Source organism: Carcharhinus amblyrhynchos, chromosome 3 (genome assembly GCF_965287045.1).
Source record: "Carcharhinus amblyrhynchos chromosome 3, sCarAmb.v2.hapA, whole genome shotgun sequence".
Lineage (NCBI taxonomy): Eukaryota > Metazoa > Chordata > Chondrichthyes > Carcharhiniformes > Carcharhinidae > Carcharhinus > Carcharhinus amblyrhynchos.
Window position 1 is genome coordinate 34,935,099 of NC_137326.1, and position 20,536 is coordinate 34,955,634.

The 20,536-nt window shown below is 42.9% G+C and overlaps 1 protein-coding gene across 2 annotated transcripts in view; it reads left to right on the forward strand.

Annotated features, from left to right (window-relative positions):
• Positions 1-20,536, forward strand: part of synpra (synaptoporin a) — a 331,543-nt gene that overhangs the window by 220,766 nt on the left and 90,241 nt on the right. For both annotated transcript variants that reach the window (XM_080183135.1, XM_080183143.1), the window contains one exon: positions 14,565-14,689. In XM_080183135.1, the coding sequence (XP_080039261.1) occupies positions 14,565-14,689 (125 nt within the window). The remainder of the gene's footprint in view (positions 1-14,564; positions 14,690-20,536) is intronic.

Below are 20,536 nucleotides of genomic sequence, written 5' to 3' on the forward strand. Positions count from 1 at the left end.
TCAGCAATATTACTCATGTCTTGCTGCATTTGGACGTGAACTGCTTCAGAACTTGAGGAGACACTAATGCTACTGAACATTGTGCAGTTGTCAGCAAACAGCCCCACTTCTGACCTTATGATGAAAGGAAAGTCATAGATGAAGGACACTACCCTGAGGAATTCTTGCAGTGATGTCCTGGAACTGAGATGATTGACCCACAATCACCACAACCGTCTCCCTTTATGTCATGTGTGACTCCAACCAGTGGAGAGTTTTCCCCCTGATTCCCATTGACTCCAGTTTTGCAAGGACTCCTTGATTCCACACACAATCAAATATTGCCTTGATGCCAAGGGTAGTCACCCTGGCCTCACCTCTGGAGTTCAGCTGTTTTGTCCATGATTGAACTCAAGGCTGTAATGAGGTCAGAAGCTAAGAGACATTGGTGGAAGCCAAACTGAGCGTTAGTGATTCCACCATGATAACTGGGACAATCCACAATGTTCTAAAACAGTAGAATTAGAAATCAAACAACACACAACATTCTTTTTTACAAATAATAAATTTGTCCTATCACCCAATCCTCTGAAAAATTCCAGGATCTGGATCTGCTCTTCACCAGAAAGTAATTAGTTTTTCCTTGGGTAATACCCTATCAGTGTACCAAGTTTTGTTGAAATCTGTTCGTTAGTTTTTGAGATGTGCACCAGAATTCTCTGGTTTCCCTGTGACTTTAAAGCAGCTGAATGCAATGGAGCACCCCCCCCCTGCCCCCGCCTTAGGTTTAACCCTGGTTTTCATTCGACTGACTCCCTCCCTTATACCCCCCAAGTCCCATCCTTTCCCTAATCTTCCCAAATCCTCCCTACCCAAGACCCAACTTTAATTCATTCAAAATACTGACTAAAACACAATACTTACACAAAAACCAGACCCACTGTGATTGATTACATGAAGCAATGTGATCTGCCGCTCTCCCCTTCACTCTCCTTCCCTCAAACTGGTATTCTTTTATCTTTTCCTTAGTTCCTACTGGCATTCTCTTCCCATCATTATTATCGCCAGTCTTCTCCTCCCCTCACCCCGAAGCATTGTGTCACGACCAGATGCTATCTACTGCCTGTACCTCTCTCTCCATTACCCTTCATTGCCATCAGTTTATTCCCCCTTCCCTCCCTTTACAATTCTGTTGCTATGTGGATCCTGCAATGAAGTGATTTCAACTTCTACATCTGTAAATGAGAAATCTTCAATTTTTGATTTTGCTTATCACAGATTCCACAGAGTCACAGTTAATTATTAATTTATTAGGGTCGACATTGATTGATAGGAAGATTATAATATACTTTCCAATATTGTTATAGCTCAGTAGGGAACTGGAATACTGTGAATTTCAATAAAACATTAATTTTCCAATTTAATTTGATAAAATGTAATCGTTTTTTCTCTATAAATTAAATCTTTTAACTTGGTAGTCATTTTGATGTATAATTTCCTACATATTATGCAGAAGAGCTGCACTACAGATAAAAAGAGAAACCATAATCACTGGAGATCAGAAATAAAACATGAAATATTGGAAATTCAGCGGATCGATTAGCATTTAACAGTGAAAAATCAGAACTGCTACTAAAGAAGCATTATGCCAACTGCACAATCCATCTTTTTCTTGCACCTCTTGATTGACTTACATAGTTTCTGTTCATTTTTCAATTTGCCTGTACTGTTGGATTGTATTCTGTAAAGCCCATCATGTTTTGTAACAAGATGGCCATTAATTGAGTTGTCACTTCTGACTGGCCCCTGTGGAATAGTCACCTCACTGCACATCAAGAAAATAGCTCAAAGAACTAGCTGCTGATTCCTTTGTATTTCCTGTTACAAAATCATAGCTGACATGTTACGACATTTTTAAATGTTTCTTAAATGTTTCATTTACTGGACCATTGGCATTTAATATTGTTAAACATGTTTTAAAATTTATATGATATTTTATATATTTAACAAAACCTACTGGATCATTAGTTCATTCATGCCGTATGATGTGTGGGATAATTTTGTTTGGAAGCCCTCTGGATTAAAAAAATGGAGATTCTGTAAATCAAAATTTTCTTCTATCACCTCAGAATTAATTTTTCACTTACTAAACCCCATTTCTTGGAAGTTGCAACCAGTCTCACTTTGTTCTAAAAGCAATTGAACACACCTTTTAGTTTATGGACAGTAAACCAAGAACAACAACAACTTGAATATACGTAGCGCCTTTAACATTGAAAATCACCACAGGTGCTTTGTAGAAGCATAAGGGAAAGCAGATGCCAGGCCAAAGAAAAGCAGTTTAGGAATTGTGAACAAAAGCTTAGTCACATGGATGAATTTTACAAAATGATTTGAAACAAGGAGAGAGATGTGAAGAGGTAGCAATAATCAAGAAGATATCTCCAGAACATGGGCCTGAAAGCATGCAATGCTATTGGTTGGGTGGAAGGAGAAGGGAACCCAAAAATTGCTAGATTCAAAGGAATGGAGATTTGGTGAAGGGTTGAGGGGTGGAGGTGTTGCAGGGCTGCATAAGATTGCAGAGGTATAGTCATTGATGGGCCTGCAAATTACAAGTAGTGATCTCCACGTACTATCTACCCCAGAAGTGCACAGTTGCTACATCAGATAAGGTGGTTTTTGCTCATCCAATGTGGTCACCCAAAATTAATTTCTGATTGTATTAAACTGAGAATCCTAAATTTAATACCTTCAGAATTGTTGCCACTTTTGCTGCTGCTGGATGATCCTCTTGCAAAATTGAACTGAGGATGTACTGTATACTTTAAACTCAGCCAGTAATCTTTAGTGCCAACTCAGTGGAAGGAGACCGTTCAGTGCTGTTTGGAAGAGTACTCGGCTACATTCAGTCTCTCGGTTGTGTTGGTTACTCCAGCTGAGTTTAAAATGTTGTTGACACTGGCCTGTTGAGGCTGTAGGACAACTTCTGAGCAGAGGCTTCCTCAAGGACGAATGATCTGCCAAAATGACCATGCCAGTTTGTTTGCTATTAGGGCTGGTGGACACTAACGAGCAGGAGCAGCAAGTCAGGACGCAGAGACTTACACCTACTTTGAGAAGCAGGGAGGACAAAGGAGACATTACAGTATGTGTGTCTGCAGAAACAGATTATCATATTTATATTTAATTGAGAAGCAGCATGCCTGGTACGTTCACTTCACTAGGAAGGCCATACTCAACAATGTTATGTGTTGCAGTAGCAACTGCAGCCCAGCTTGAGTTCACACATTTCAATGCCCGTGACTCTAAAGGCAACTGTAGCCTTGAATTTCCACACCTTTATAGTCATATAATCTCGATTGCTTTTGTAGCACATGAACAATTTGTTTAATTGTGTGGGCCCTTAAAACATTTTTGCACAACTGCATAAGTACAGCAACTCAAAGGGGACAAATGTGTGTAATTGGCATAAAAAGTTTCAGGTTGATGCAGGAATACATGGTTTAGAAGGAACATTGCTCATAGTCATTCCAGATTGCAATGGATGGCATTAGCCACAAGATTTAATTGGCAGTGCATTGCTGCATCGAGCAAATGATGGATGCCCTTGCAAGTACAAAAGTTCATCTGGTTCCCCATGGAGACAGAAAAATAAAGAAAAAAATGTTCTGGGCTCCACGAGAATAGTAGGCTTCCCACAAATTAGAGGTGTTATTGAAAGTACCCACACATATGGTCCAATAACATAATATACATCGATAGGAAGGCTTTCTCTCAAGGTGCAGCTGATGTGTGATGATAGGCAGGCAGCCAGCCACATCTTGCAGGTACATCATATGAACGGATGAATTAGGAGCAGGAGTAAGCCATTCAGCCCCTCTAGCCTGCTCCGCCATTCAATAAGATTATGACTGATCTGATTGTAACTTCAGCCCTTCATTCCTGCCTACCCTTGATAAACTTTCACCCTCTTGTTTTTGGCCCAGTTTTCTGGCAGTTCTTAAGATACATTTCTCCTGCACCAGAAATCTGCTGTTTGCTTTGCCCAATCGGTTGGACTAAAACCCAGTGTTGTCAGACTTTTTACTGTGTTTACCCCAGTCCAACGCCGGCATATCCACATCATGCTTTGCCCAAACCATTGAATGTTGGACCTTTTGTTTGAGGACAATGGTATCCCTTGGGCACATAGTTTATGACAGCTCTTAGAGCATGTGTACTGATAGTGAAGCCCCTACCAGAGCTGTAACTGAGCAAACAATTGACATTTGCAAGCAGAATTTCCATTGTCTGAATAGGCCTGAAGGCATTTTGCAATATAGGCCTGAATGTGTTTCCAGGTTGATAGTGGTGTGCTGCATGCTTCATCATTTTTCCCTGGGAAGTAAGGAACTCTTGTAATTCTATGAAAGTACAGGAAGGAAAAAATCAGCAGGGGGCCCTGTAAGGCAGAGGAAGGTTCACTGATCCTGCTGACAGTTGGATCTTTAACGTTTGTTTTGATTTATTATTGTCACATGTATTAACATATAATGAAAAGTATTGTTTCTTGTATGCTAGACAGACAAGGCATATTTTACATAGAAAAGAAAAGCAAAGAGTGAAGAATGTAGTGTCGCAGTCATAGTTAGAGTGTAGAGAAAGATCAATTTCGTATAACGTATGTCCATTCAAAAATCAATGGCAGCAGGGAAGAAGCTGTTCTTGAGTGGGTTGTTGTGTGCCCTCAGATTTTTGTATCTTCTTCCCGACGGAAGAAGGTGGAAGAGAGAACGTCTGGGGTGCATGAGAGTCTTGATAATGCTGGCTACTTCTCTGAGGCAATGGGAACTGTAGACAGTATCAGTGGGTGGAAGGCTGGTTTGAGAGGTCAACTGGACTTTGTTCACGACCCTTTGTAGTGTTTTTAGGGTGGCAGAAGCTGTATCAAGCTGTGATACAACCAGAAAGAATGTGTTCTATGGTGCATCCGTAAAAATTGGTGGGAGTCATAGTGGACATGCCAAATTTCCTTAGACTTATGAGGCATTGGTGGGCTTTCTTAACGATAGTGTTGGCATGAAGGGACCAAGACAGTTTGTTGGTCACCAGGACACCTAAAAACTTGAAGCTCTCGACCATTTCTATTTCGTCCCCATTGATGTAGACAGGGGCATGTTCTCCACTATGCTTCCTGAAGTCAATGACTGTCTCCTTCATTTTGTTGACACTGAGGGAGAGATTATTGTCGTTACAACGGTTCACCAGATTCTCTGTCTCTTTCTTATACTCCGTCTTGTCATTGTTTGAGATCTGACCAACTACAGTGATGTCATCAGCAAACTTGAAAATCAAATTGGAGGGGAATTTGGCCATACAGTTACAGGTGTATAAGGAGTATAGTAAGGGGCTGAGCACACAGCTTTTTGGGGTACCAGTGTTATGGATGATCATGGAGGAGGTGTTATTGCCTATCCTTGCTGATTGCAGTCTATGGGTTAGGAAGTTCAGGACCTGGTCACAGAGGGAGGAGCAGAGGACCAGGCCACGGAGTTTGGAGATGGGTTTGTAGGAATACTGGTGTTGAAGGCTGAGCTGTAGTCAATAAATAGGAATCTGACCTAGGTGTCTTCGTTATCTAGGTGTTCCAGGGTTGAGTGCAGGGCCAGGAAGATAGTGTTTGCTGTGGACTGTTGTATCAGCAGATGAACTGTAGTGGATCTAGGCAATCTGGGAGGCCAGAATTGATTTGTGCCATGACTAACCATTCAAAGCATTTCACAACAATGGATGTCAGAGCCTCCAGATGATATTCATTAAGGCACACTGCCTGGCTTTTCTTTGGTACATGGATGATGGTCATTTTCTTGAAGTGGATAGAGACCTCAGATTGTTGTAAAGAGGGGTTGACAATGTCTGCGAATACTCCCACCAGCTGGTACGTGCAGGATATGAGTGCTCGTCTGAGTACCCAGTCTGGGCCAGTCGCTTTCTGTGGACTGACGTTCGAGAAGGCTGCTCTGACATCTGCAATGGTGACCTCGGCTACAAACGGACAAGGTGCATTGGTGGTGGTGACTTTACATGCCTTCTTAACAGCAGGAAGAGTTGGTGCCTGGAAGAGTACAGTTTTGTGACAGTGCACGTATCTGGCTCTTCTGGTTCTGATGAACCAGGGAAGAGCAGAGAGGGCAAAGAATTAGCTGTTAGTAGCAAGGTTATAAGAAATATTTCAGTCATCTCTGCCCACTGGCTCCAGGTAACTTACCTGGAAGTTCTTCTGTTTCTCATAGGCAACATCACATTCTTCTTCCTAATCACCAATTCCACCACATTCTCCAGTGCAGCACCAGGAATCAAGTAGACCTCCCTGCCGTTTACACTGATTCAATTAAATGAAGGCAAATTATACCTCTCCTAAAAGATGCAGGTTGCCTTTAAATGGTGTCATTGGCAACCTGATTGCTCAGCCTCCCCCACATTTGATCCCACATTTGATGAGTTACCAATAAACAATATGAATAGTGCTGGCAATGTGTCAGTCTAAACCAAATGAGGAACACACACCAACTTGGCCAGCATCTGTGCCAAGTATCTTTAGGAATGTGTTTCCAGTGTCAGTTATTTTTGTTTCTCTGGGGTTGCATCTGAATTTCCCACATTACAAGTTTATGATGATTTTTGAGGCAAAATTTTAGAGCTTTTGAAGCAAAAGCTTAAAAGTTTCCCATTGGGTGTGAGGGAAAATAGCAACTCTCATGGATACTCCTAGAAGTTGATGATAGAAATGATTGATTGGTGCCTCACAGTGAGTTAAATGTTTATCCAGTGGGCCATATAATAATGAGTGGCATTGACCAAGCCTCAGCTGACATTTAGAAAGATCACTGAGTGGAAAGTGTCTCATTGATCACTCCATTTCAAGACAGAAAAAATAGTCAGGGCTTTTCTACTTACAGATCCAGCCCTCAGCTATGGAAGTGAGATTGATGGCAAGCACAGAGAAGTCATTGATTTAGACACCTCCTGTAATACAGGAGTTGGAATGTCGTGTTGAAGTTGTACAAGACATTGGTAAGGCCACACTTGGAATACTGTGTGCAATTCTGGTCACCCTATTATAGAAAGGGCATTATTAAACTAGAAAGAGTGCAAAAAAATTTACTAGGATGTTACCAGGACTTGATGGATTGAGTTATAAGGAAAGGCTGGATAGACTGGGACTTTTTTCTCTGGAGCGTAGGAGGCTGAGGGGTGATCTTAGAGAGGTCTGTAAAATAATGAGGGACACAGATTAGCTAGATAGTCAATATCTTTTCCAAAATGTAGGGGAGTCTAAAACTTGAGGGTATAGGTTTAAGGTGAGAAGGGAGAGATACAAAAGTGCCCAGAGTGCAATTTTTTCACACAGAGGGTGGTGAGTTCTGGAACAAACTGCCAGAGGTAGTGGTACAATTTTGTCTTTTAAAAAAGCATTTAGGTAGTTATATGGGTACGATAGGTATAGAGAGTTATGGGGCAAATGCGGGCAATTGGGATTAGTTTAGCGGTTTTATAAAAGAAAGGGCGGCATGGACAAGTTGGGCCGAAGGGCCTGTTTCCATGCTGTAAACCTCTGTGAATCTATGACTCTAATCCTCATCTCTCCCTTTGTAGCTCAGATGTTTCATATACAGGTCTATAATATTTGTTTGTGAAATGCCCCAGTGAAACTCTATTTTATGAAAGCTGAAAGCTGCTATTAACGTCGTTGGAAGAAATCAATCTGGGCGCTGAATAAATAAGGCTACATTGGAAGCGACTTTAAGAAGCATCACAAGACAAATAATGCATTGGGGGATGAAAAGCAACTAATTAACATGAGTAGCATAAGAAATGCAAAATAATTTTTTATTGCATAAAAAAATGAGATTATAGAGTCATAGAGCTTACAGCATGGAAACAGGCCCTTCGGCCCAACTTGTCCATGCCACCGCCCTTTTTTCTTAAAACCCCTAAGCTAGTCCTAATTGCCCGCATTGGCCCATATCCCTCTATACCCGTCGTACCCATGTAACTATCTAAATGCTTTTTAAAAGATAAAATTGTACCCACCTCTCCTACTACCTCTGGCAGCTTGTTCCAGACACTCACCACCCTCTGTGTGAAAAAAATTTCCTCTCTGGACAATCTCTCCCCTCTCACCTTAAACCTAACCCCTCTAATTTTAGACTCCCCTACCTTTGGGAAAAGATATTGACCTTATCTATGCCCCTCATTATTTTATAGACCTCTATAAGATCACCCCTCTGTAAGAGCGCCTCCTACGCTCCAGAGAAAAAAGGCCCAGTCTATCCAGCCTCTCTTTACAACTCAATCCATCAAGTCCCGGTAGCATCCTAGTAAATTTTTTTCTGCATTCTTTCGAGTATAATAATATCCTTTCTATAATAGGGTGACCAGAATTGCACACAGCATTCCAAGTGCGGCCTTACCACTGTATTGTATAACTTCAACAAGACATTACAACTCCTATATTCAATGTTCTGACCGATGAAATCAAGCATGCCGAATGCCTTCTTCACCACTCTGTCCACCTGTGATTCCGCTTTCAAGGAGCCATGAACATGTACCCCTTGATTTCTTTGTTCTGTAACCCCCCAACGCTCTACCATTAACTAAGCCCTGCTCTGGTTGAATCTATCAAAATGCATCATCTCGCATTTGCCTAAATTAAACTCCATCTGCCATTTGTCAGCCCACTGGTCCAATTGATCAAGATCCTACTGCAATTGGAGATAACCTTCTTCACTGTCCACTATGCCACCAATCTTGGTGTCATCTGCAAACTTACTAACCATGCCCCCTATATTCTCATTCAAATCATCAGTATAAATGGCAAATAACAGTGTGCCTAGCACTGATCCCTGAGGCATACCACTGGTCACAGACCTCCAGTTTGAAAAACAACTCTCTACAACCACTCTCTGGCTTCTATCAAGAAGCCAATTTTGTATCCATTTAGATACCTCACCCTGGTTCCTGTGAGATTTAATTTTATGCAACAACTTTCCATGCGGTACCTTGTCAAAGGCCTTGCTAACGTCCATTTAGACAACATCGACTGCACTGCCCTCATCCACCTTCTTGCTTACTTCTTCAAAAAACTCAGTTAAATTTGTGAGACACGATTTTCCACTCACAAAGCCATGCTGACTGTTCTTAATCAGTCCTTACATCTCTAAATGCCTGTAGATCCTGTCTCTCAAAATACCTTCCAACAATTTACCCACCATAGATGTGAGGCTCATTGGCCTGTAGTTCCCTGGCTTTTCCCTGTAGCCCTTTTTAAACAAAGGCACAACATTTGCCACTCTCCAATCTTCAGGGACCTCACCCGTAACTATCGATGATTCAAGCACGTCGGCAATTTCCTCCCTAGCCTCCCACAACGTCCTGGGATACACTTCATCAGGCATTCCATTACATCAGACAATATTTTTTAAGGAATTACAAATTAAGATTGATGAATTCTTCTATGGGTAAGATAATTAGAACATTTTGATTTAATGATTGAAGCCTTTCGAAAGATGATTTTCCAATTATATTTAGATCGATGGCAACAAATTGTCATCTATTCATAGTTAATGGGCAGAAAATGTAGCCCACTGTATCTATACATGAGTGATTCAATAGCATAGGAAAGGATCTTATTATGGCAAATTACGTTGTCAAAGATGACAGGTATAATCACTTTGTAATACATTTATGGAAGACATTTCTGAGATTTCTGAGCTTTTTCTTTATGCAAACTCCTAGAATAATTATTCTTTGAAAACTCTTGCTCAGAGCTTCATTTGGCACTTCCACAGTTCCCTTGGCCCTCAAAATCATTGGGCTGAACTTTAGCCCGTTATAACATAAGCACAAAATCTCTGTTGGCTGGAGTATAATGTGAGCAAAACCCAATGTTTTCTCCTTCTATGCATGAGAAAAAGAATGTAGCTGTTAGTCCAAGGATAGAACGTCAGTGATCTGCCAGACTAAAGAGACTGAGGCAGTGTTATTTTTTTCTCAAGATGGGTTGAATCCTAAGGGGAGAAAATAATGCTCCTTGGGGTAGAGTTTTCACTTTGGGCATGAATGGTCTTGCCAATTCGTAATGTGCCCAGAATCGTGCCAGTTTGAAATGTACTTGTTCCATTGGGTTTTCGCTTAAACTCATTTGAAGAGCAGCAATGCAAAATCTGCCACGCAGCTGGGCAATATGTCGATACATTAAAATGTAATTTAAAAAAGTAAAATTGCATTAAAAATATTCCTGATATATTTTAGGGTATTAATTTAGCGCACTTTGACAATTGCAGCTGAGAATGTCTTGTCCCAAAGATTAATTTTTAATTACAGCATCAATCCATTGCTATATATAACCTTATCTTAAATGACTGGAACTGACCCTTAAAAATATACAATTTTCTGGTTCGATTGGGGTATATTAGAGGCTTCCTTCATAAATTTTTAGAAACAAATTGCATTCAAAACATTTAAAATGCACCCAGTAGTGTCTGGTGCACAAAAGAACCATATTAGTTTTCAAAGCCTCCTCAAAGACTTTTAAACAAACACAATTAAAGCTACAATACTGGCATCTGACTGAAGACAGGAAAAAATGCTGTGTGCGCATTCTGCTGGGGCCATTCAGCCCTGGAATTCATTATAGTTTTCATTCAAACATGGACATGAGGGCTGAATTCCAGAGGTGAGATGAGAGTGACTGCTCTTCATGTCAAGACTGCATTTGTCTGAATGTTGCATCAAGGATTCCTAGCAAAATTGAAGACAGTGGGAATCAGGGGGAAATCCCTCCACAAAGGAGGATGATTGTGGTTTTTGGAGACCAATCATCCTAGTCCTTGGATATCACTGCAGAAGTTTCTAACGGTAGTCTCCTAGGCTCAACCATCTTCAGCTAGTTCATCAATGACTTTCCTGTCAGAGGAGGGAGGTTCACTCTTGATTGTACAGTATTCAATATCAGTTGCAACTTCTCTGATACTGGAGCTATCTGCTGCATTTAGCATGATCAGGACAGCATTCAGGCTTGGGCTGCCGAGTGACAGTAATATACGCACCACGCAAGTGCCTGGCAACGATTATCTCCAACAAGAGTTAATCTAGCCATCTCCCCTTGACATTCAACAACGTTACCATCAATGACACTATCCCCACCATCAACATTCATAACTTCAAACATTCAGTCCCTCCACGATTGGTCCGTTGTGCCATCTATAAACCAGCACCGTCTAAACCTATGACCTCCACCACCTAAAAGGACAAGAGTGACAGATATATGGAAAAACACCACCTGTAGGTTCCTCTCCAAGTCATGCACCATCCTAACTTGGAACTATATTGTTGTTCCTCTATTGTCGCTGGATCAAAACCTGGAACTTCCTTCCAAGTGGCACCATGGGTGTATCTATACCACTTGGACTGCAGCACTTCAAGAACGTGGATCACCACCATTTTCTCAACAGTAATTATGGATGGGTGACAAATGCTGGCTTTACTATAGCACTCAGATTCCATGAAAGAATGAAGAAAATAGCAGAAACTCACAGTGAAATTATTAATTTGTATTTTGCTGTTTTGTGGGAGGGACCTGATTCTAACATAGTACTTTCAAAATGAGCAAAGAAGATCGTGTAAACTTGAGTTGACCTGAGCCCAATTTGCAGTTAAGATTTTGTGATCTTTTCCAGTTGTTGCACTGATTTTGGCTGAAGTCTGCTGCAGGAAACATTACAATTGCCTGGAAACCCTAGTCCCAGTTATTTAGATATTTATTCAGGCCTCAACTGGAGTATTGCTTTCAGTTTTGGGCACTGCAGTTCAGGAAAACTTGGAGGATATGCAGCACAGATTTACCACAATTAGATCAGTGCTTAGAGAGTTGAATTGTATTCCTACCACGTATAGATTAAGGCACGATATAATTTAGGTTTTAAAGTGATTTTGGATTGATAGGATAGGAAAAACAATTTTCTCTGGTGATAAGAGGTCCAGAACAAAGGAGTATTAGTTTAAGATCATAACTGAGCTGCTCAAGAGGTAATTATTCAGACAAAAGGTAGTGGACATTTGGAATCTCGCAACTGTTGAGGTTAGGTCAGTTGAAAATGTCAAAACTGAGATTGATCATTTCTTGTTTGGCAAGTGTTTTAAGTGATATGAAACAAAATCAAGCATGTAAACTTAAAGTACAGATTAACCATGGTCTAATTAGTTGGCAAACAAGCTTGAAGGACTGATCTATTCTGGTTCCTGTGTTCCTGCCTTTTGGTGTCAAAGGCCTGCTGTACATGTTTATATACCATGTGTAAGTCAGGCCCTGGGACAGGTGGAAGTCAAAAAAGCTGCTGCAACAAGCATAGGATATTTAGAGGTAGATCTTGTAATCAGCCTTTAACACTTCCAGTGTGCACTCTGAGCAGGCATAACCGAATCCAGTATGGCTGGCATCATAATCCTTCCAGAATGCTGACAACCAGACTGGACACTTGAGCACCTGTTTTGCACCCGATAAATGAGTACAGCACTAATACATTTCTAGGCCAAAATGTAAATACTTCATAAGGATACCTACATTTCTATCTAAGCTAGCAGGTGTCCCAGAGAAAATTGGTTCCATATATTCACAAGGTAATTGGAATAGAAATTCCATCATGTCTTTGAGCTATTTAATATATGTGAATCTTACAGACACCTGTCAAACGCAGTGATGTTTTTATCAAAGTTAAACTGTTTGGCATGCAAATCAGGTATCAAAAGCAACTGACACCCACAAGAACATCCAGAGCCTACTCAACCTGAATTCATTAATAATATGATTGTGTGTCCAGTGGGGAAAGGTTTTCATTTGGGGTGTTGAAGCTGCCTACTTTCTCTGTTCTCCATTGCTGTTCAGAAGTGGCCTCCTCCATGTTATTTATAACACTGGAGGCCACTTGGTCCATCAACTCCATCCCAGATCATCATCAGATGCTCAGTGAAAAGATTCTGGAAAGTTCACCAAGATTTTAGATTTTTACTTGTTTTCCATTTAGTTGAAAACATATGTAAATGAAGAATTGTATTGTCACATTCTTAACGCTTGTAATTAGAATTCTTGCAAAATGAATTTGACTCCTCACGTTGGCTTGAACTAGTTGATCTGACAATGTGAAGTTTTTCTGTTTTTCATTTGAACTGATAGGCATCTCACCCGCTTATTATCAGGGTTAAAGCTTAATTGTTTTGTACTATATGCCATAAAAACCTATGACTATAGGAAATCCTGGTTTTCTACAGCTTTTATGTCACAAGCCCAAATAAACAGGGAAGAAAGCCTATACTGATATTCATCTATTCTTTAGTTATTATTCTGCCAGATTCATTCAGTCCTCCAGGGTTAATATTTCTTAAATGATCAACAAAGGTCAAAACTTCAAAAGATACCAGAATACATCACTTTCAGTTAGTTTTCAGTTTGTGTTTTCCACAGCACTGCACATCTTTGACAGCTTCCTGTCTTTTGAACCAATGCAGCTTGGAAGTCAACACTGCACGCAAACTATTGCAATCAATAGCTTGGTCAATGGAACATAACATGGCAAATTATTTCTGAAAATAGGCATGGGAGAAAGTGAAGGAAGAAATGAGGTTGGTCATATTGCCCTTCATTGAAGTGTACTTTATCACTTTCTGAATACACAATGGAATCAGAATGTATTTTGGATTTATTTGTCTCTATTATTTGTCTCAATACACATTTAATTTTGGATTTTTTGATGTTCTCCACACTAACCCCTGAGAATTAATGTATGTGTTTTGTAATTCACATTAGGACTTCGGTGGGGATGAAAGAAATATTTTCACAGACTAAATCTTTGACTAATGTCTATTGTAACTGTGGTGCACTCTTAAGTATTTCATTCTGAAAAAGAAGCTATATTTTTGAAATGACTTGTTAAGCAGATTTCCATTTACATTGCTCAGAGCAGGAAATATGTGGGCCAGCTGCTTAATACAGTGATTTCTTCTTCACTTCACACTTGAATATGGTCAGGAATATCAGTCAGTTCATAGAAGCGTAGAATCCCTGCAGTGCAGAAGGAGGCCATTCGAACCATCGAGCCTGCACCGACAGCGACCCCACAGGCCTGTAACTCCATATATTTATCCTGTTAATCCCCCTGACACTAATGGACAATTTATCGTGGCCAATCCACCTAACTCGCACATCTTTGGAGTGTGGGAGGAAACCGGAGCACGTGGACGAAACCCACGCAGACACAGGGAGAATGTGTGAACTCCACACAGTCACCCAAAATGGGAATCGAACCTAGGTCCCTGACGCTGTGAGGCAGCCGTGCTAATCACTGACTTCCATAAGTACACAACACAAACTACTCTGATCACTGTACCAACGTCCACAAATTTTCCAAATGAACCATGTTGCCAGTATAATATTTACAACTTAGATTCTCCATTCAAGCTTATCAATAGAAAAGAGTATTGTACTGTGCGAGATTTACATTTAAAATACCAAACTATGTCTATATCTAAATTTTGTTTCTTGACAGATTTTTGCAATCTTTGCATTTGCAACATGTGGTGGCTACTCTGGAGCACTGAAAGTCAGTGTGGACTGTGTGAACAAGTCAGAAAGTAACCTGAACATTGAGATAGGATTCTCTTATCCTTTCAGGTATGCTTTTCAATTCATCCTGTGTATACCATGATTTATGGCTGAAAGCTTTAATCCTTCATTTATGAGTTCATAAACTATCAGAGATCTACACTGTAAATTCACTATATTTCTGAATTTTTATGGGTTACCTCCTTCATAATCTTCAAGTGAGTTAATGAATTATTCTGTCCTGATGCAGTTAGGTGAGTGTACATTTGATAAAATTTGAATTTAAAAAAAATCTGGAATTAAAAGTGATGATGACCATGAAACCATTGTTGATTACCATCTGGTTCATTAATTCCTTTGGGGAAGGAAATCTGCCATCCTTACCTGGTCTGGCCTACATGTGATTCTAGATCCACAGCAATATAGTTAACTCTTAAAGGCATTCCACTCAATCAAGGGCAATTGGAGATGGGTGGTAAATGCTGACCTACTAGTGATGCCCACATCCCGTGAATGAGTTTTCTAAAAATTAAAATTGATAGATCTCATTCTTTTACCAACCTGTAATGGCATAACTACAATTTAAATGAGCATGACTATTTTTTTCAACTAATGTACATCATGGGCGAAAAATTGGTGCTAACTGACTTTAATCAAGGGTTATAATTTGTGACCTGCCCACACCAGTTCTTGTGGATGTAGGCAGCATGTAAATTTGGTGCTGCCACCCACTTTACCTGCTAGTAGCATCAGGCCGGGCAGCTTTTGTATTGCTGACTGTCTCCCTAGGGAGTGTGTGAAGATAAGGTGGAACATCTGGACACAGTATGTGAGTCCTGTGTGCCAGGCAGTGACGCTGGGGTGAGTAATGGTGGTGTGCTGCATTCAGCAGCGTGAGAGATTGCTGGTGAGGTGGACAGAAAATGCTGCCAGTAGATTTATATAAATTATTCACATTTCACCAGGGAGCTCAGCCTTTCTACTCCAACTTCCATCCAGGAGCAATTACACAAAGGTCCATCACCTCTTTGTTAAGCTGGCAAAGGATATCATCTGTTTGTTGCAGAACTGGACTGATTTCCTTGAAATCTAAATTTACTGCTATGACAGTGAAAATTAAAATTTTCCCCACATCGTTTCAAAACAATGCAAATATCCAATAACAGTAATGTTATGAATAATTATAGTGTGTTTTATAAATTGCAATTATGAGGGTGATCCTCCCAGCCTGCTGCGCTGCTTTTCTAGTGGTGTGGGCCAGGAGATTAACGGAGGCCGTTTTGCAGACTCCCTACTGGGCACCACAGCATCCCCGCATCTCTGGCAGCTGGATCTCCAGTGCCAAATAAATTATTCAAATGGGGACTTTAATGTATTTGAATATCATTAGTGCACCTGGAACTGAAGTCTCCAGGTTCGCCAGCCTTTCCCGCCACCCCCACTCCCAGCCAGGAGTGGTTCACTCCAGAGGTTTACTATAGTTCCCCACTTGCAAAACGCTGGTGGTCCGACCAAGGTGGAGTGAAGTTGGGGTGGGGGGAGTAGGGTGGCAATCGAAGCCCCCCCTAAAGTGTCAGGCACCGGCAGGGGGTTGCCCTCTGGTCATTGCCATCTTGACCGTGCCAGTCAGGACTCCCTGAGACTGCTAAAGGGGCAAAGTGCCAATGCCCAGGGGGCATCTTGGCACTGTCCACCAAGCTTAGGGGACAGTGGGGACAGGCCTGATGGGGCGATGGGGCCTGATAGTGGGACACGGCTACTGGGGTTGGGGGGGGGGGGGGGGGTGGTGGTCGTTCGATGGGTGGGGTGGGGGAGGGTCCTGCTGCCTCTCTGCACTTTGGGCTTAGTGACAGAGGAAGGGAAGCCAGTGTCAGGGCTGGCCATTGGGGTGGAGGGTGGGGCAGCCTGCTGGGGGCATCAGGGCTGCGGTGGTGGGAGATGAACTGGACTGCAGGGGGATGGGAGGGTGGGTCAGGGCTGCTGGTGAGGGCTTGGGGGGGGAGGAATCAGGAGATCAGGGGAATGGGAGGGGGCCCTGATGAAGGGTCATCCAGACTCGAAATGTTGGCTCTATTCTCTCTCCACAGATGATGTCAGACCTGCTGAGATTTTCCAACATTTTCTTTTTTTATTTGTGGTAAATGGTTACTTTTCAGCCTGGAGAGTGGTAGGCAATGATGTTTTGCCAAGTGCCGGTGCTAAGACCACTCTTTTTTTGATATAAATAAATGAGTCAGATAATGGAGTACAGAGTGAACTTCTAAAAATTTGCCGATGATACTAAACTTGGATGAATGACAAAGAGTGAAGGTGATACTAATTGACTGCAACAGGACTTAGTTAGGTTAGCAGAATGCGCTGGCAAAAAGCGGGAGATGGAACTCAATAAAGATGAGTGAGGCGATGCATTTTGGCAGAAGAGATAGGGAGAGAGAGACAATATTGAGTAAGTGGCACTGTTCTAAAGAGTGTGCAGAGGCAAAGGGACCTGGCATTTGTGAACATAAATCTTTAAAGATGGCAAGACATATTGAGATAAAGGCACAGAGCACAAAAGCAGGAATGTTATGCTGAAACTCTGTATAAAGCTCTGGTAAGTTCACAACTAGAGCATCTGGTCACCATATTTGAAGAAGGATGTGAGGATCCTTGAAAGGGGTGCAGAGGAGGTTACCAAAATGGTTCCAGGAATGGGGGATTTTAGTTCCAAGTTTAGCTTGGGAAAGTTGAGATGGACAAAGGAGGAGAAATTTGAAAGAACTGTACAAGAGTTTGACAGGTTTGGATAAGGCAATTAAAAAAAAACCTGTTCTCGTTCACTGCCCATACAAGGAATAGAAAGCACAGACTAAAATTTTTGGGTTGGTGATATGTGAGGAACAACTATTTTTAAGCAGCTAATTGTGATGACCAGGTATCACAACTTTAAGAGGTGGAGGCGGAAAGGAAATTGAATGAATACTTGAGGGAAATACCTGCAGTGCCACGTGGAAAGTGCAAGGGAATAGGACTTATTGGATTGCTCTACAGAGAGCCAGTATGGGCTTGATGGGCTGAACAGCCTCCTTCTGTGCTGCAATGACTCCATTGTCATTCAATGCAGCTTTTTATGCCTAATGCATTCTAAATTTTTTTTTAATGGCAGAAATCAATTAGTTAAATCAATGTGTCACACTAATTATGAAATTATAACCAACAATTGCAACAAATACATGACTGGAATTTATGTAAAACTCATGATATTACACATGTAAATTTTATAACTTATTAACAACATATAAGGAAATTCTGGGCTTGATTTAACCATCAAGTTGTGCCCGTTTTTGGGCATGATAATTTGGTACAGTCGTGCCTGAGGCGAGTAGTATGATCTGCGTCCGCCTCTACAACAGTTCCCCCTTTACCAAGGCCTGAAAATGGCCATGATTGGGACTGTGCGCAAAACGGGTGCAATGGCCATTTAAGTGCATTTAAACTGAATTAATGGGCTGCACGCCCAACTTTGCCGACACTACCCGCTTTACCACTGCGTTCACCAATCCGGAATCAACGCGGAACAGACATGCTCCATAAAAACCCGATTCAGACGCCCCATCAATGAGGCTTAGTGAGGAGGTAAGTCCTTAGCTTCAGACAGCTCTCTGCTGCTCATGGATGTCCTTTTATTGCAGCCATTTTCTTTCTCAGGTCAGTGACAGCTCTGCAAGTGTGTGGGAGGTAGGGGGCTGTTGCTCAGCAGGCTCTCTGATGTCCAACTTGCAGCACGAACCCGGGACTCAGCACTGACCTCGCGTCTCGCGGTGCTGCTGGGTCCTAGTGCACTCAGCTCACTTCCAGCTGAAGGATGTGCACAAAGCCTTTGAAAATTGCATTGTTGCAGCTTCTCAACTTTTCAAGGAGCTGTAATTGTGGGGAGCATGTGGCTGGGGGAATTGGGGGAGCTGGGATTGTAGGGAACACGTGGCTGTGGGAATTGGGGAGCTGTGATTGTGGGAACGTGTGGCTGGGGGAATTGGGGGGCTGTGATTGTGGGAAACATGTGGCTGTGGGAATTGGGGAGCTGGGATTGTGGGAAACATGTGGCTGGGGGAATTGGGGGGGCTGTGATTGTGGGAAACATGTGGCTGGGGGAATTGGGGGGCTGTGATTGTAGGGAGTGTGTGGCTGGGGGAATTGGGGGGCTGTGATTGTGGTGAGCATGTGGCTGGGGGAATTGGGGGGGCTGTGATTGTGGTGAGCATGTGGCTGGGGGAATTGGGGGGCTGTGATTGTGGTGAGCATGTGGCTGGGGGAATTGGGGGGCTGTGATTGTAGGGAGCGTGTGGCTGGGGGAATTGGGGGGGCTGTGATTGTGGGGAACATATGGCTGGGGGAATTGGGGGTATGGACAATGACCGTTGATGTGTGAGGGGCAAACAGCATTCCTTAATCTCCACATGTGTTCCTCTCCAGTTTCCCCTCCCCGTGTCCCCTCTTCAGAGTGACGAGATGGTTTTTGTGGCGGCATGGTAGCACAGTGGTTAGCGCTGCTGCTTCACAGCTCCAGGGACCTGGGTTCGAATCCCGGCTTGGGTCATTGTCTGTGTGGAGTTTGCACATTCTCCTCGTGTCTATGTGGGTTTCCTCTGGGTGCTTCGGTTTCCTCCCACAGTCCAAAGATGTCCGGGTTAAGTTGATTGGCCGTGCTAAAATTACCCTTGGTGTCCTGATATGCACAGGTTAGAGGGATTAGCGGGTAAATATGTAGGGATATGGGGGTAGGACCTGGGTAGGATTGTGGTCGGTGCAGACTCGATGGGCTGAATGGCCTCCCTGTGTACTGTGGGATTTCTATGATTGTGATGCAACCAATTGATCTTGCTGTTCTTTTGGTTGCTGCTGGAGCTGAGGAGGAAGAGCTGGAGGAAAAACTGTGGGCCCAGGAGGCCCAGGCCTTATCACTTGCAGGAGTAGAAGGAGACGACCACGAGAGGTAGGCGGTGGCCACCATTCACCCAGAGGGGGTGGGGTGAAAGAGAAGGAGGGAGCAGAGACCCCGGCAGTTCCGTGCACGAATGTCATTTGAAAAGTGGACACCCTGTGCCGTCGACGTCTCTGCCTCCGAAAGCAGACAGTGCAACACCTGTGCAACCTGCTGGAAGACCTAGTGGCCGGGGGGGTAGGTGGGGTGGTGGTGGGGGGCGGCGGCGGCGGTGGCACCCACTCTTGGTGGCTGTCAAATTGACAGCTGCTCTGAACTTTTATGCGACTGGCTCCTTCCAGACCCCGAGCGGAGATGTCTGTGGCGTCTCCCATTCAGCCGTGCACACCTGTGTCAAGCAGGTCACAGAAGCCCTGTATGCCCGGGCAGGGGAGTACATCAAATTTAATTGGACCAGGCCCATCAGGGAGACCAGGCTGCAGGGTTTGCAACCATTGTGGGGATGCCTGAAGTTCAGGGGGCCATCGACTGCACCCATGTCGCCCTTGAGGCCCCCCCACAGAATCCGCAAAGATTCATCAACAGAAAGGGGTTCCATTCCTTGAATGTTCAAGTAGTATGTGACCACAACATGAATATTATGCATGTCTGCACAAGACACCCAGGCAGGGTGCATGACAGCTTCATTGTCAGGAGCTTGGACATCCTGGAGGCATCTGAGGAGGACCCCAGGCTGCGGGAGTGGCTCCTGGATGATATGGGTTACCTGCTTCGGACATACCTGATGACACCTGTGCGGAGGCCTGTGTCTAGGCGGAGACCCGCTATAATGAGGCCCATGTAGCCACCTATGTGATGGTGGAGAGGTGCATTGGGCTCTTCAAAATGCAATTCAGATTCCTGGATCAATCTGGTGGGGCCCTCCAATACAGCCCTGTGATCTCTTCCCGCATAGTGGTCGTGTGCTGTGCCCTGCACAATCCGGCACTACAGTG